The sequence below is a fragment of the Gracilinanus agilis genome, chromosome 3 (genome assembly GCF_016433145.1).
Source record: "Gracilinanus agilis isolate LMUSP501 chromosome 3, AgileGrace, whole genome shotgun sequence".
Taxonomy (NCBI): domain Eukaryota; kingdom Metazoa; phylum Chordata; class Mammalia; order Didelphimorphia; family Didelphidae; genus Gracilinanus; species Gracilinanus agilis.
Window position 1 is genome coordinate 15046740 of NC_058132.1, and position 14719 is coordinate 15061458.

Genomic DNA, 14719 nt, shown 5'->3' on the forward strand with positions numbered 1-14719 from the left:
AAAGCAATTGTATAAAAAATCAAGCCATTCCCCAATTGATAAATGGGTAAGAGACATGAATAGCCAATTTTCAGGTAAAGAAATCAAAAGTATCAATAAGTACATGAGAAAGTGTTCCAAATCTCTAATAATTAGAGAAATGCAAATCAAAACAACTCTGAGGTATCACCTCACACCTAGCAGATTGGCTAAAATGAAAGAAAGGGAGAGTAATGAATGTTGGAGCGGATGTGGCAAAATTGGGACATTAATGCATTGCTGGTGGAGCTGTGAACTGATCCAGCCATTCTGGCTGGCAATTTGGAATCATGTTCAAAGGGCTATAAAAGACTGCCTGCCCTTTGATCCAGCCATACCATTGTTGGGTTTGTACCCCAAAGAGATCATAGATAAACAGACTTGTATGAAAATATTTATAGCTGCGCTTTTTGTGGTGGCAACAAATTGGAAAAGGAGGGTATGTCCTTCAATTGGGGAATGGCTGAACAAACTGTGGTATATGCGGGTGATGGAATACTATTGTGCTAAAAGGAATAATAAACTGGAGGAGTTCCAGGTGAACTGGAGAGACCTCCAGGAAGTCATGCAGAGCGAAAGGAGCAGAGCCAGAAGAACATTGTACACAGAGACTGATATACTGTGGTAAAATCGAATGTAATGGGCTTCTATACCAGGAGCAATTCAATGACCCAGGACAATTCTGAGGGATTTATGGTAAAGATGCTACCTACATTCAGAGGAAGAACTGCAGGAGAGGAAACATATAAGAAAAACAACTGCTTGAATGCATGGGTTGGGGTGGACATGATTGAGGGTGTGGACTCGAAACTACCACACCAATGCAACCACCAACAATTTGGAAATAGGTCTTGATCAAGGACACATGACAAAACCAGTGGAAATGTGCGTCGGCCATGGGAGGGGGGAAGGCGGGGGGTGAAGGGGAAAGTAGGAGCATGAATCATGTAACCATGTTAAAAATGATTATTAATACATGTTTAAATTTTAAAAAATTACTACTGGGGGAAGCAATTTTTAGGTTCAAGTTGTTCTGATTGTTATCCCTTAATAAGAAAGAAACAGCACAAGTTATTTTTTGAAGAATGGACTCCTTTCCTATCAGATGCCAGTTTCATGATAAAAATACATAATGAATAGCAAATAAATGTTTTATTCTAGTCAATATATAAAAACAGAAATCAGAGAAGCTATCAAGAGGAGAATATATATCAGACAATACATAGTGAGTGATCTGTATTTTTGGAAGCAAGCAGGGGAGGGAAGGCAGGATGGAGAGAGAGGGAGGAACTGAGAGACTCTCAGGTCTTTCCTAAAGGGATTAGGGACACAAACAAGGTTTCAGGTCTTCTTTTGTTAGATTCCTCCCACTCATTGCCTCCTTTCAAGTATCTGAAAAACATCTGAAAAAGCATGACTTTTATTTCCAAGCTGAAAGTAAAAAAAAGTCAAAACTCACATCTGTCTAGCTCTCACCCACTCTTCACTGACACAGGCATGGTGCAATTATTAATGAATCGCCAGTGGGAAGAGTCATAAAAATGTCCCTTTGAGCCATAGGTTACACATATTTGAAATGTGTCATATCAGTTTTCTCCCATATAAAATGAGTCTTATAAGTTGTTTGTATTTTTTTTACTACTACCAAAATGTTCATTGGAACAGTACAGGATAAAGGAGAAATCAGTATGGAAAAAATAAAAATATATATGTGTCTGTGTAAAAATAGATATGCTAAATGTATATTTTATAATAATGTAAATAAGAAAAAAGAAAAGAAAACTGAATCAAAATCTAATATTTCTAAAATAAGAACTGTTTTAAAAAAGAACCATAAAAGTAATAATAAAATATGTAAATTTTCATACAGATCAGTGAGCATATAGAAAAAGTATAAGGATAATAATACTAATAAAAGGTTAGCTATTGTAATAGTAGCTAGCCTTTATAGAGAGAATATTATGTTTCAGTGTTCTAATCACTATAATATATCCTTTGATTCTAAAAACAACATTGGAAGATAAGAGCACCTATTCTCATTTTACAGTTGAGGAAACTGAGGCAGAGGGCAAGGAATTTATTTAAGGTCATACAGTTAGGATGTCTGTCTGAGGCCAGATTTAAACTCAGGTCTTCCTGACTTCAGGCCTACTGCTTTATCTGCCTTGTCATATAATTGTCTAGTACAATCATTTTGGAAATCAATGATAGACATAAATAAAATCCCTATGCTATCCAAAAATATTTAGAGTAGCATTTTTTTCCACAGATAGAAAATGAAGTAAGCAGACCCAAGAAGGTATTAACAAGCACAATGAATAAAAAAGTAAATTAAAAGAAAACCTAGAAATAAAATAAATGAATGAGTGAATAATAAATAAATGAATGAATGAATAAATGAATAAGTAAGTGAACAAATAAATAAATGAATGAATGAATGAATAAATAAATAAATAAATAAGTAAATGATGCAGAATCTAAAAAAAAACAAGTATGTCCTCAAATAAGAAGTATGAGAAGATCTTCTAAAATCCTTTGCCATAGTTAGGAGTTCATAAGGATGGAATATTGCTTATAATGGAAGATTCTATCCCTAAGATGTTGAATTTCATCAGCTACTTTTCTCTTATTCTTCTTTTCATAAAAACTCTTTGTTTTAATGGATGTCTCTCTAAGAGCAGAGGCAGGGATACAAGGGGGAATCTGAACAATGTAAAAACAAAAAAGCAATAAAATACTTTAAATAGAAATGCAATAAAATACTTAAAAAATAATATGTGGAAAAGAATGAAAATGATGAGACAACTTCTCAGTATTTGGTTATGCAACAAAAACAAACCTCAGAGATAAATATTATGTCTCCAAAAATATATATCAACAAAATAGAAATAGAGAATCTAAATGAGTGGAAAAAATATTTTTCAAACTAGGGAATTAGCTAATTTTCAAGACCAAGATAAATATAAAGAAGAAATGTTGAAAATTAGAAGATAAATAAATCAAATATATGATAGAAATATTTAGCAAAATCCCTGATTTTTAAAAGTAAATTTAATATATTAGAATTCTCATCAATAAAATGAAAAAAAAAAGAAATCAGGAGAAGCAGAATTGTTAGTTGGGGAAAATTTGAATAAATGTTCATACCGTTGGTCCACAAATTCCACTTAGGCACTTTGCTAAGGCAAAGACAGAAAAACAGATCACTTATAGAACAAAATACTTAAAACAAAAATTTTTGTGATAACAAAAAGAAAAAACTACTAGGAGAAAATGAGCCTTCATTGAAGGGACTATAATTGAACAAAGTATTGTACTTGAATTTATTGGATTATTGTTGCAAAACAAAAAGGATAATAATGCAGAGAAATGAGAAGTTTTATATGAAATAAGACCAAATGAACTGAGATCAAATTACACAATGGTTATAACATTGTAAAGACTGAAATGAAACTAAAGTTTTCAAAAATGTAGATGAAATGATGTGTTATTGAGTAATGATTTAAAAAAATCCTTCTTTTGTTGAAGAGGTGAGTGAGGTATTGCTCAGGAATATTGAATATATTATTGATCACAGACTATATAGTAGTTGATTTCATGGACTTAAAAAAATTGTTACAAAGGAAGGTTAATTGGATTTGGAAGGTGGTAGGGTATATTCAGAATATAATATGATATAAAATCAAAAGACAAGAAAAATCTTTAAATTCAAGCCAGTCAGAACAATGATTAAGAAATTCAATGGGAAATAGAGAAGGGAGAAAGTATTTCCATTGGGTGGAGGGGTAGACGAAGTGAGGAATGTCCTCAGCCCAGGTGGAGGGGGAAGGAAGCAGCTCCTCCTGAGTCCCTCTGTCTTTCTAGTAATGAACTGGGGTGGCGGGGAGGAGAGGTAGTGTATATGCTCACAAAGAACTCTTTATGTGCTATCTTTGGCACATGTGCCATAGGTTTGGCATCACTGCATTATAAGATCTTAATCTCTCTTTACAGATAAGAGTATCTGTCATTGCAAAATCTTTCCCCCTCCAAAGTAAGGACTCCTTCCTTTTCTCCTTTTTAATCATCCCCCTCACCCTCACCCACTCTACTATAGGTTCTTTTTTTGCGGTACCACAAGCGTTCTTTTCCCCTAATTGCTTGCCTTTGATTTGACCATAGCACATGACTTAGTCCTTTCTATTCTCCTGCTCCCCTCATTCCCTTTCATGTACCTATTTTAATGGCATTCCACAAAAGAAATATTCACTTATAGGCAGGAAATTGTCAGGTTCTGTCCATTATGCCTTCTATCAACTTTTTTACTGTTACTTTTATCATATTTCTGCCTTTATTTCTACCTCTTTGCACAGATCCTTAAAAAAGTCTCTTACTAGTCTTTTTGTATATATAACTATGTGACTGTTGTTCTCTGCATTTATTCATTGTTGCAATTGTATTGTTTGTACTGTTTGAAAAGCAAATAGATAAATAGATCTTTTTTTTTTAAACCCTTAGCTTTCATCTGAGAATCACTATTGTGTATTGGTTGCAAAGCAGAATAAACAGTAAGGGCTGGGCAATGAGGGTTAAGAGACTTGTTCATGTCACACAGCTAGGAAATATGAGGTCAAATTTGAACTCAGGATTTCCCATCTCTAAGACTGACTCTCAATTCATTGAGACACCTAGATGTCACCTGTTCATATACCTTAAAGCTAAATAAATATCAAGATGTTATTGTATATATATTGTTGGACCAATAATTCTATAGTTCCCTATGGTCTGAAATTTGAAGATTAAGAATCATTTATCTAATTCATTGTTAAGAATAACAAAATATATAATGATAGAGAATTATAGAGAATATCTTCATTCAATCATGGATTTAAAGAAATACATTTAAGGTACATTCAAAGAATGCTAAAAATAGCAAAGGTAGAACAGTATTATGACAATGAAGAAAAAAAAATTGTCAGTGACTTCATTTTTAACTTTCAATATTAGAGTCTACACTTCAGAGAAGGTATCACTTAAATTACTATGGTCAAATTACTTAACTTCTTTAAGACTCTGTTTACTTATCTTTAAATGGGGATTGCATACTTCCTTCTTTGAAGACCTGTCTTCTACAATACAGTTGAGTAACTATGGACATATGACATATCTGAGAGCTCTTGGAAGTCCATGAATATCTTTTGCCTCTTTTTGTATCCTCACAATTTAGCACAATGTGCATGGGATGATGTCTTTCATGGTCACCAAAAATGTAAGATTTAAAATTAAGAGATGGATTGTAAATTAATAATTTTGTTAAATCAAAAGTAGGGGGAGAAAAAGATGGAAAAATAAGAGAGGGAGATATAAGATACTTTCCTTATTGTTACATTTAGTTTGCTAAATCTATGGCCACCATTAGGCCCTCCCTAGCCACATTCACCAGGCAGTCCAGTCAGCAACAAACAGGGAAGATAAAAGAGTGGAAATCACTCTTGCCTCAGTTTATCAAACTTCTCCACCCACTAACTCCCACACATCTTATCTCAGGAACCAACCATGGTTCTTCATTTTGCCTGTGCCACCTGGAGGAGGCAGCCCAGTAGGTATTTGCAGGGAAAATCACTCTATCCTCCTGGAGTCATGATATTCTTGACTCCATTTTTCTGGCTGCTGTTTAAACCTCATTGGCTAAATCTACCCAATGATTTTCCTCATGCAGTCCTCACTTCTAGGCCACATGCTAGGTACACATAATTGGAAGGGGGAAGGATCAATTTCCTTTTGCACAGTCCCCACTTTGATTCTTGTGGGGGATTAACATGCTTTTTTTAAATTTGAGAATATGGAATCAGTGTTAATGTTTTTTTTTAATTTTGAAGGATAAGTTTCCAATATCTATTAGCCCTAATACCAATGCATACCCCAAAGCTTTAGACTATGGAAACCTGCCATTGATTGTTAAGTATTATGGAGCTTTAGCTAATATTTTTATCTGATTTCAGAAGAAGGGATTACTAAGGAGGCACAGCATAGTGCAAAGAAGCACAAGTCAAGGAGACCAACAATCCCTGTGGGATTGATGAGGATCTATGCCAATACAGAAGACTTGTTTTGGGGTTCGAGGAAGAGGCTGTTTGGCAAATTCAGACACTGGACTTCCTCATGCCAGGTTTCTATATGTACCTTTGTTTGGCTTTAATTTTGGCTCCCGTCTCTCTAAGATTGAAGGAAAATCAGACCAGGGAATCATACTTCCATTTTACCTCAAACTTTTGTCCCCTTTTCTTCTTTCATAGTATGGCAATTTTCTGTATTCCTGGTTACAGTAAGTGCAATACTTCTGTAATGTCCTACAGGCTTGTAGGATGTAAACTACCTAAAATGGGCCTTGCAAGTGATTTAAGTACCTGTTGTAATTTTACTTTTTCATAATTATGCACATAAGATTTATATGTATATATATGTATATATACATATATATAATCTAGAATTTTTTGCTCTTCTAGTTGACTTTTTTTTGAGAATTTATTCATATACCCCATTGTAACAATTAAATTGGGTTTTGACTCAATATGAGTTATAAAAATGAGATTGTGGTCACTGTTTATAAAATATTAGCCCTTAAGTCAAAAGTGACTGTTAGCAGCTTTTATTTACAACAACATAGAAATAGTGAAAGTGGAAAATATAGGAAGGAGACAAAGCCTGGTCTAGCTTATCAGCCCTAAGTGCTTCTCTGGTGAAGTGAAGCCCACTTCAGCACCCAGAAGGGGCTTCCCCAAGTCCTGATCTCCACATGGATTTCCTGGTAGTCTTCAGCCAGAAGTCACAGTGGTGTCTTCAGCTAGAGTTCCACCAGCGCAGAATGACTCCAAGGAAAAGCATGTCTCTTCAGCTCTATTCACCAATGCAAAATCCAAGGGAAGTTTCTCCAAAAGCCAAGAAAGGAAAAAGATACCAGACCATGCTGGTCTCTTCTTTTATACCCCCCTTTTCCATGTCATTTCTTATCTCTCCCCCTCTTCACAGAAACCAATTGTAATCTTTCAATTTGCCTAGCACTGCCCAGAGCTGGGCAGTGCCCTTTGGAAGTAAGAGTTTTCTCTAGTAAGTGACTTGTGAATTCTCTTACTTAAGTGTTAAGTAGGGGTATTTTGAATTCTTGATTTGATTAACTTAAAATAGACAAAGGGAGAGTTAACTCTATCATCACACCATAGCTCAGTCATATATCCCATGGGGGTTGGTGAACACCTTCCTAAGGGGGCATTACATTAATTTCCTAAAATCCAAGGTTTAAGATCTTTTAAAGCAATTTTAGGAAGAAAAATCAACCAACATCCTGAATGAAGAAAACTGGATCTTCTGGAGGCATCAAGAAATTCAGAGTAAACTTTGAGATATAATGAACAGAACTGAAGGAAGTTAAGCCTATCATTTATTTTTAATGTGAACTCTTGTGCCAAAGGAGAGTTCCCACAGGTCTAGGAAAATCTCAGTGGCAGGACAGCATTGGCATGAATGAGATGGACAAGAAACAGTTTGAATTTCAGCCAGGCAGGCAGGCATCATGAATACTGCTCTGCTTTGCCTTCATTAAGGTTTATTTTATACACTTTGAGATCACACAAAATTTTGGCATGGAAATCCATTCTCACCATACATCTTTTCTTAGAAACAATGTATTAGGTATGTTTGACATATCTCTTGGGCCACAGTGGTGGGAAAGTACAGGCATGGGAGACAATTTCTCCATATTTCATTCATTGTTGTATTATGTTAGCATACTGTATTGATCAGATTAGGGAGGGAGGAAACTTGGAGACTATTCTGGCCTATTTTTGCAGGCACCTGAGTCTGGGAGTGAGAGGCCCAAGTTAGGGTTTTTAAATCTTTAACATTAAGTCATTATTTGCTGGTTTGTTGTGAAGTGGCTTCTAGGGGAATTTCTATATTGCTGCATGTAAAGGTGGGAATTTCCTAGGAGTTTATAGAGGGCTTGTAAGGGCTCTAATAATAGCCTACAATGTTCCTCTATATGTTCCTGGGGCTGAATAGAGATATTGACTACAATAATTCCAATCAAAGGGAATATTAGTGAGAAAAGAGTCACATAGGGCAGTGATGGGCAAACTACAGGCTGTGGGCCAGATGCGGCCCCCTGAAATATTCTGTCTGGCCTCCCAACACTATTCCTAATCTGATGAATACAATGAGTAGGATACAATACAATGAAACTTCAAAAGAGTTGCCTTAGAAACAGACTGACAGATGAGCATTTCCTTTCGTTTGGTCCCCTCTTTAAAAAGTTTGCCCATCACCGACAAAGGGGCATCTAAGTGGAATCACCATCCCTCTGTCACCTGCTATGTGGGTTCCAGAGGTCATGTGGGGCTGTGTGAATGTCATGAGCTTTGATGGCTTCCTGCAGGAGAGGGACCCCTATTTGACTTTTTGTCAATGTGTCTACAAATCATTTTTTCCTCTTCTTTTCTTTATTCTTTCTTTCCCTCTTATTCCCCCAAATTGTTGCAATTCCCTTTATGTAAGGTACAATATTTTAAGAGAATCTTTATATCTGTACAGGCTACATATGTGGAATGATTCACTGGAGAAGCTTGGCATGTTAATCCCCTAGCAAACCCTAGTGAGGAGATTTAACATGCTGGTCTACCAAAGAATCAAAGGTGGGATTGTGTGAAAGGAATTTACACCCCTCTCTTGGGACTGAGCATGGGATATTGCCCTGCATCCTATGTCCCAACATCCCAACATAGGCTACGTGACTTTAAACTTGAACCAGACATGGCTCTGAATTTGAACAGGATGTAAAAGAGAGGATAAAAAGGGTGAATGGGGAAGTGGTAGCTCTCTCTGTCTTTGGTGTCTGGAGAAGAAACTTGCTGCTGGTGATGCTGCTGGAAGCACCCATGTGGGAGCTAGATTAGGTTACTTTAAATCTCTCTTTCTCTTTCTATTTCTCATCTTTTACCTATCCAAGTAATTCTAATAAACTTTATTGAAATTCTAAGGACCAAAGTCCTAATTTTACTATTATATAAATGCTTATGGATTTCTTATTGATAGCACTTCTGGAAGATAACAAAGAAGTATCCTCTATTCCAATTTTCTGAAACATAGATTTGTGATCTTTAGAACACATCAGAGAATTGTGAGAAGATGGAAGAATTGGGCATGAGACTGGCTCACCCTTCAAACTCCCCCACAAATAATCAGAAATAATTCCATAGAAACAATGCTAAAAGTGGCCCACATGGAAAAGAGTTGGGAATTAAACAGAGCAGCCAGGGATAACTCAGGAGAAGGGTTGACTGGTGGTATAAGCCCCCCATAGCAAAAACTGAGATATAAACAAGCTCCAATTCCTAGGGGGAGGGCAGGCAGCTTCACCTTGTCTTCTTGTTATAGAAGTCTATTTCCCAGTGGCAGATACTGATGGAGCCAATAAGTCGCAAGTTGTGGGAAAACAACTATGTAGGTGCAGCCTTGGCTCTAGTGCAGGGGTCGGCAACATTTTTGGCCATGAGAGCCATAAACACCACATTTTTAAAAATGTAATTTCGTGAGAACTGTACAGTGCTCACAGTGCGCTCCTATAACAGTGCCTGAAAAAAAAATTGACTTTATGCCTCCTGCAGAAAGAGGCGTACGTTGTCGACCCCTGCTCTAGTGGTTCCTTGCTCACCCATGGCTTGGAATTGAACACTGAACAGGGAAAGACTTCAGGGGTTTAGGTATGGTAAGTAGACACCAAATCTTTCTGAGGCTCCAGCTTTGAGAAAGGAAGAGCAAAGATATCATACACATCAGTGAGTGCTGTGTGGCTGGAGCCATACAGGAGAGTGAAGTCCCTGACTGCTTTCCAAAAGAGAGGCAAACCTTCTTCTTTTAGTGACAAAACCACCAGAGGGGTCTCTAGTTGGAACACCTGAGGTCAATCACAGACCAGGGTTTGAGCAAGGGAGAGCAGAGACCACACCTGGCCCTGAATTAGAGAAATCAAAAGAAATAAGTAGGGCCTAGGAAATAACAAACACAAAGTACCCTGAAACCTGAGGCATTTACTCCCCTTCCCCCCTCCCCAACCTTGGAACAGAGCTCAAATCAAACATAAAATTAACAATTAAGCCTATTGGTTTCACTACTAAAATATGAAAAAAACAAAAAAAAATATAATATTAAGCCAAAGAGAAAGAACTCAAGTATAGATAGCTACTACAGGAACAGAGAAAACCTCGGTTTAAATTCAAAGGACAGTTAAGTTAAAAAAAAAACAAACCTACTTCTAAAAGAGCAAACAAAACAAAAACACTAAATGGTACAAGCCCCAAAATAGTTTTTTTTCTTTTTTTAATTATTTTCTTTATTAATTAAGAATATCAATGTACAATTCCACTGGGTTTTACATGTGTCATTGATCAAGACCTATTTCCATATTGATATTTGCACTAGGGTGATCATTTAGAGTCTATACCCCAATCATATCCCCATCAACCTATGTGATCAAGCAGTTGCTTTTCTTCTGTGTTTCTGCTCCCACAGTTCTTTCTCTGGATATGGATAGCATTCTTTCTCATAAGTCCCTCAGAATTCTCTTGGATCACGATGCAATTTTTTCTACTTCTGCCATTGGCATTGCTGTCATATTTGTGTGCATGGTCTCCCTCTCACCACCACCACTCCTTAGATTATGAGCTCCTTGACAGAAGGGACTGTCTTTTTCATTTCTTTCTATCCTCAGAACTCAGTCCAATGCCTGACTCATAGTAGGTGTAAAATAAAAGCTTATTGACTGTCAAATTGTGACTGCTAAAATATAACAATAATGTCTGATTTGAAGTTCCATATGATCCTCTCTAATGTTTATAAGGTCACTTTTGGGGTGAAATTTATTATTGTTGTTCTTTATCGGACCTCTGATCTCACTTTAGGAGGAAACTCCTAATAAAGAAATTCCCTCTGTAAGTGTAGATTGACACTTGCTTTGCAATTTATACTTTTAAAGAATTGCTTGGCTTGGAGCACTGGCAGCTCTTAATGATTTGCCTAGAGTCACACAGACAATAACATGCCAGAAACAGCCACTGAACCCAACCAGTCTGCAAGATCAGATTTTTATTCACAATACTAGGGTTTACAAGGTCGGTTAAGACTTTTATGCCTGCAAATGCTATCTTAACAAATTAATTGACATATTTCCTAGAAATGATCAAGGAAAAGTTGTAACTTCTTAAAGCAAAGACTCTATTGACCTTTTACCAAAAGAATACCCTTCAAGTTCATTCCTTTTGGTAGTGGGTAAGTTATTTTTTTTTTCTTCACAAAAAGGAATGAGCCACCTAGAAGGCACAGTGACTAGAATGTCAGACTTGGAATTGGGAGGACCTGACTTCAAATCTGGCCTCAGACACTTCCTAGTTGTGTGACCCTGGGCAAATCATTTGACTCCATTTGCTATGCCTTTGCCCTTTTATCTTTTTTTTAAATTTTAAACATTTATTAATATTCATTTTTAACATGGTTACATGATTCATGCTCCTACTTTCCCCTTCACCCCCTGCATTCCCCCCAGCCATGGCCGACACACATTTCCACTGGTTTTATCATGTGTCCTTGATCAAGACCTATTTCCAAATTGTTGGCAGTTGTATTGGTGTGGTCGTTTCGAGTCTACATCCTCAATCATGTCCACCCCAACCCATGCATTCAAGCAGCTGTTTTTCTTATATGTTTCCTCCCCTGCAGTCCTTCCTCTATATGTGGGTAGCGTTCTTTACCATAAATCCCTCAGAATTGTCCTGGGTTTTTGTATTGCTGCTGGTACAGAGGTCCATTACATTCGATTTTACCTCAGTATATCAGTCTCTGTGTATAATGTTCTTTTGGCTCTGCTCCTTTTGCTCTGCATCAGTTCCTGGAGGTCTTTCCAGTTCACCTGGAACTTCTCCAGTTTGTTATTCCTTTTAGCACAATAGTATTCCATCACAAGCATATACCATAATTTGTTCAGCCATTCCCCAATTGAAGTACAGACCCTCCTTTTCCAGTTTTTTGCCACCTCAAAAAGCGCAGCTATAAATATTTTCGTACAAGTCTGTTTATCTATGATCTCTTTGGGGTACAAACCCAACAATGGTATGGCTGGATCAAAGGGCAGGCAGTCTTTTATAGCCCTTTGAGCATGATTCCAAATTGACAGCCAGAATGGTTGGATCATTTCACAACCTCACCAGCAATGCATTAATGTCCAATTTTGCACATCTCTTCCAGCATTCATTACTCTCCCCTTCTTTCATTTTAGCCAATCTGCTAGGTGTGAGGTGATACCTCAGAGTTGTTTTGATTTGCATTTCTCTAATTATTAGAGATTTAGAGCACTTTCTCATGTGCTTATTGATACTTTTGATTTCTTTACCTGAATATTGCCTATTCATGTCTCTTGCCCATTTATCAATTGGGGAATGGCTTGATTTTTTATACAATTGCTTTAACTCCTTGTATATTTGAGTGATTAGACCCCTGTCAGAGTTTTTCGTTATAAAGATTTTTTCCCAATTTGTTGTTTCCCTTCTGATTTTGACTACATTGTTTTTGTTTGTACAAAAACTTTTTAGTTTAATATAATCAAAACCATTTAATTTACATTTTGTAATTTTCTCTAACTCTTGCTTGGTTTTAAATTCTTTCCATTCCCAAAGATCTGATAAATATACTATTCTGTGTTCACTTAACTTATTTACAGTTTCCCTCTTTATATTCAAGTCATTCAACCATTCTGAATTTATCTTAGTGTAGGGTGTGAGATGTTGATCTAGACCTAATCTCTCCCATATTGTTTTCCAAATTTCCCAGCAATTTTTGTCAAATAGTGGATTCATGTCCCAAAAGTTGGGCTCTTTGGGTTTATCATACACTGTCTTGCTGATGTCATTAACCCCAAGTCTATTCCACTGATCCTCCCCTCTGTCTCTTAGCCAGTACCATATTGTTTTGATGACTGCTGCTTTATAGTATAGTTTAATATCTGGTACTGCTAAGACACCTTCCTTCACGTTTTTTTCATTATTTCCCTTGATATTCTTGATCTTTTGTTATTCCAAATTAAATTTGTTATAGTTTTTTTTCTAATTCGGTAAAGAAGTTTTCTGGTAGTTTGATAGGTATGGCACTAAATAAGTAAATTAATTTGGGTAGGATGGTCATTTTTATTATGTTAGCTCGTCCTACCCATGAGCAACCAATGGCTTTCCAGTTGTTTAGATCCAGTTTTATTTGTTTGGAAAGTGTTTTGTAGTTGTTTTCATATAATTTCTGTGTTTGTTTTGGTAGATAGATTCCCAAGTATTTTATATTGTCTAGGGTGATTTTAAATGGTGTTTCTCTTTCTGCCTCTTGCTGTACTAATGTGTTGGAAATGTATAGAAATGCTAATGATTTATGTGCATTTATTTTGTATCCTGCAACTTTGCTAAAGTTGATGATTATTTCTACAAGCTTCTTAGTTGATTCTCTAGGATTTTTTAAGTAGACCATCATATCATCTGCAAAGAGTGATAGCTTAGTCTCCTCATTGCCTATTTTGATACCTTCGATTTCTTTTTCTTCTCTAATTGCTACTGCAAGTGTTTCGAGTACTATGTTGAATAATAGAGGTGATAATGGGCATCCTTGTTTCACTCCTGATCTTATTGGGAAGTCTTCTAATTTATCCCCATTGCATATAATGCTTGTTGATGGTTTTAGGTATATACTGTTTATTATTTTTAGGAAAGGTCCTTCTATTCCTATACTTTTCAGTGTTTTCAATAGGAATGGATGCTGTATTTTGTCAAAGGCTTTTTCAGCATCTATTGAGATAATCATGTGATTTTTGTTTAATAGACTATTGATATGGTCAATTATGAGGATGGTTTTCCTAATGTTGAACCATCCTTGCATTCCTGGTATAAATCCCACCTGATCATGGTGGATGATCTTCTTAATTACTTGCTGGAGTCTCTTTGCTAGTATTCTATTTAAGATTTTTGCATCTATGTTGATTAGGGAGATTGGTCTATAGTTTTCTTTCTCTGTTTTTGATCTCCCTGGCTTTGGAATCAGTACCATGTTTGTGTCATAAAAGGAATTTGGTAGGACTCCTTCTTTGCTTATTATGTCAAATAATTTGTATAGTATTGGGATTAGTTGCTCTTTGAATGTCTGATAGAATTTACTTGTGAATCCATCAGGCCATGGCGATTTTTTCTTGGGGAGTTCTTTGATGGCTTGTTCAATTTCTTTTTCTGATATAGGATTATTTAGGTATTCTATTTCTTCTGCTGCTAATCTAGGCAGTTTATATTTTTGCAAATATTCATCAATATCTCCTCAATTGTTATATTTATTGCCATATAATTGGGCAAAATAGTTTTTAATGATTGCCTTAATTTCCCCTTTAGAGGTGAGGTCTCCCTTTTCATCTTTGATACTGTCAATTTGGTTTTCTTCTTTTCTTTTTTTTATTAGATTGACCAGTACTTTGTCTATTTTATCTGTTTTTTCAAAGTACCAGCTTCTAGTCTTATTTATTAATTCAATAGTTCTCTTACTTTCGATTTTATTAATTTCTCCCTTGATTTTTAGTATTTCTAATTTAGTTTTCATCTGGGGATTTTTAATTTGCTCGCTTTCTAATTTTTTGAGTTGCATGCCCAATTCATTA

At 36.0% G+C, this 14719-nt stretch overlaps 1 protein-coding gene across 1 annotated transcript in view; it reads right to left on the reverse strand.

Annotated features, from left to right (window-relative positions):
* Positions 1–14719, reverse strand: part of LOC123240770 (zinc finger protein 91-like) — a 730881-nt gene that overhangs the window by 662083 nt on the left and 54079 nt on the right. Inside the window, exon 4 of the mRNA XM_044668482.1 lies at positions 9641–9647. Coding sequence (XP_044524417.1) covers positions 9641–9647 — 7 coding nt within the window. The remainder of the gene's footprint in view (positions 1–9640; positions 9648–14719) is intronic.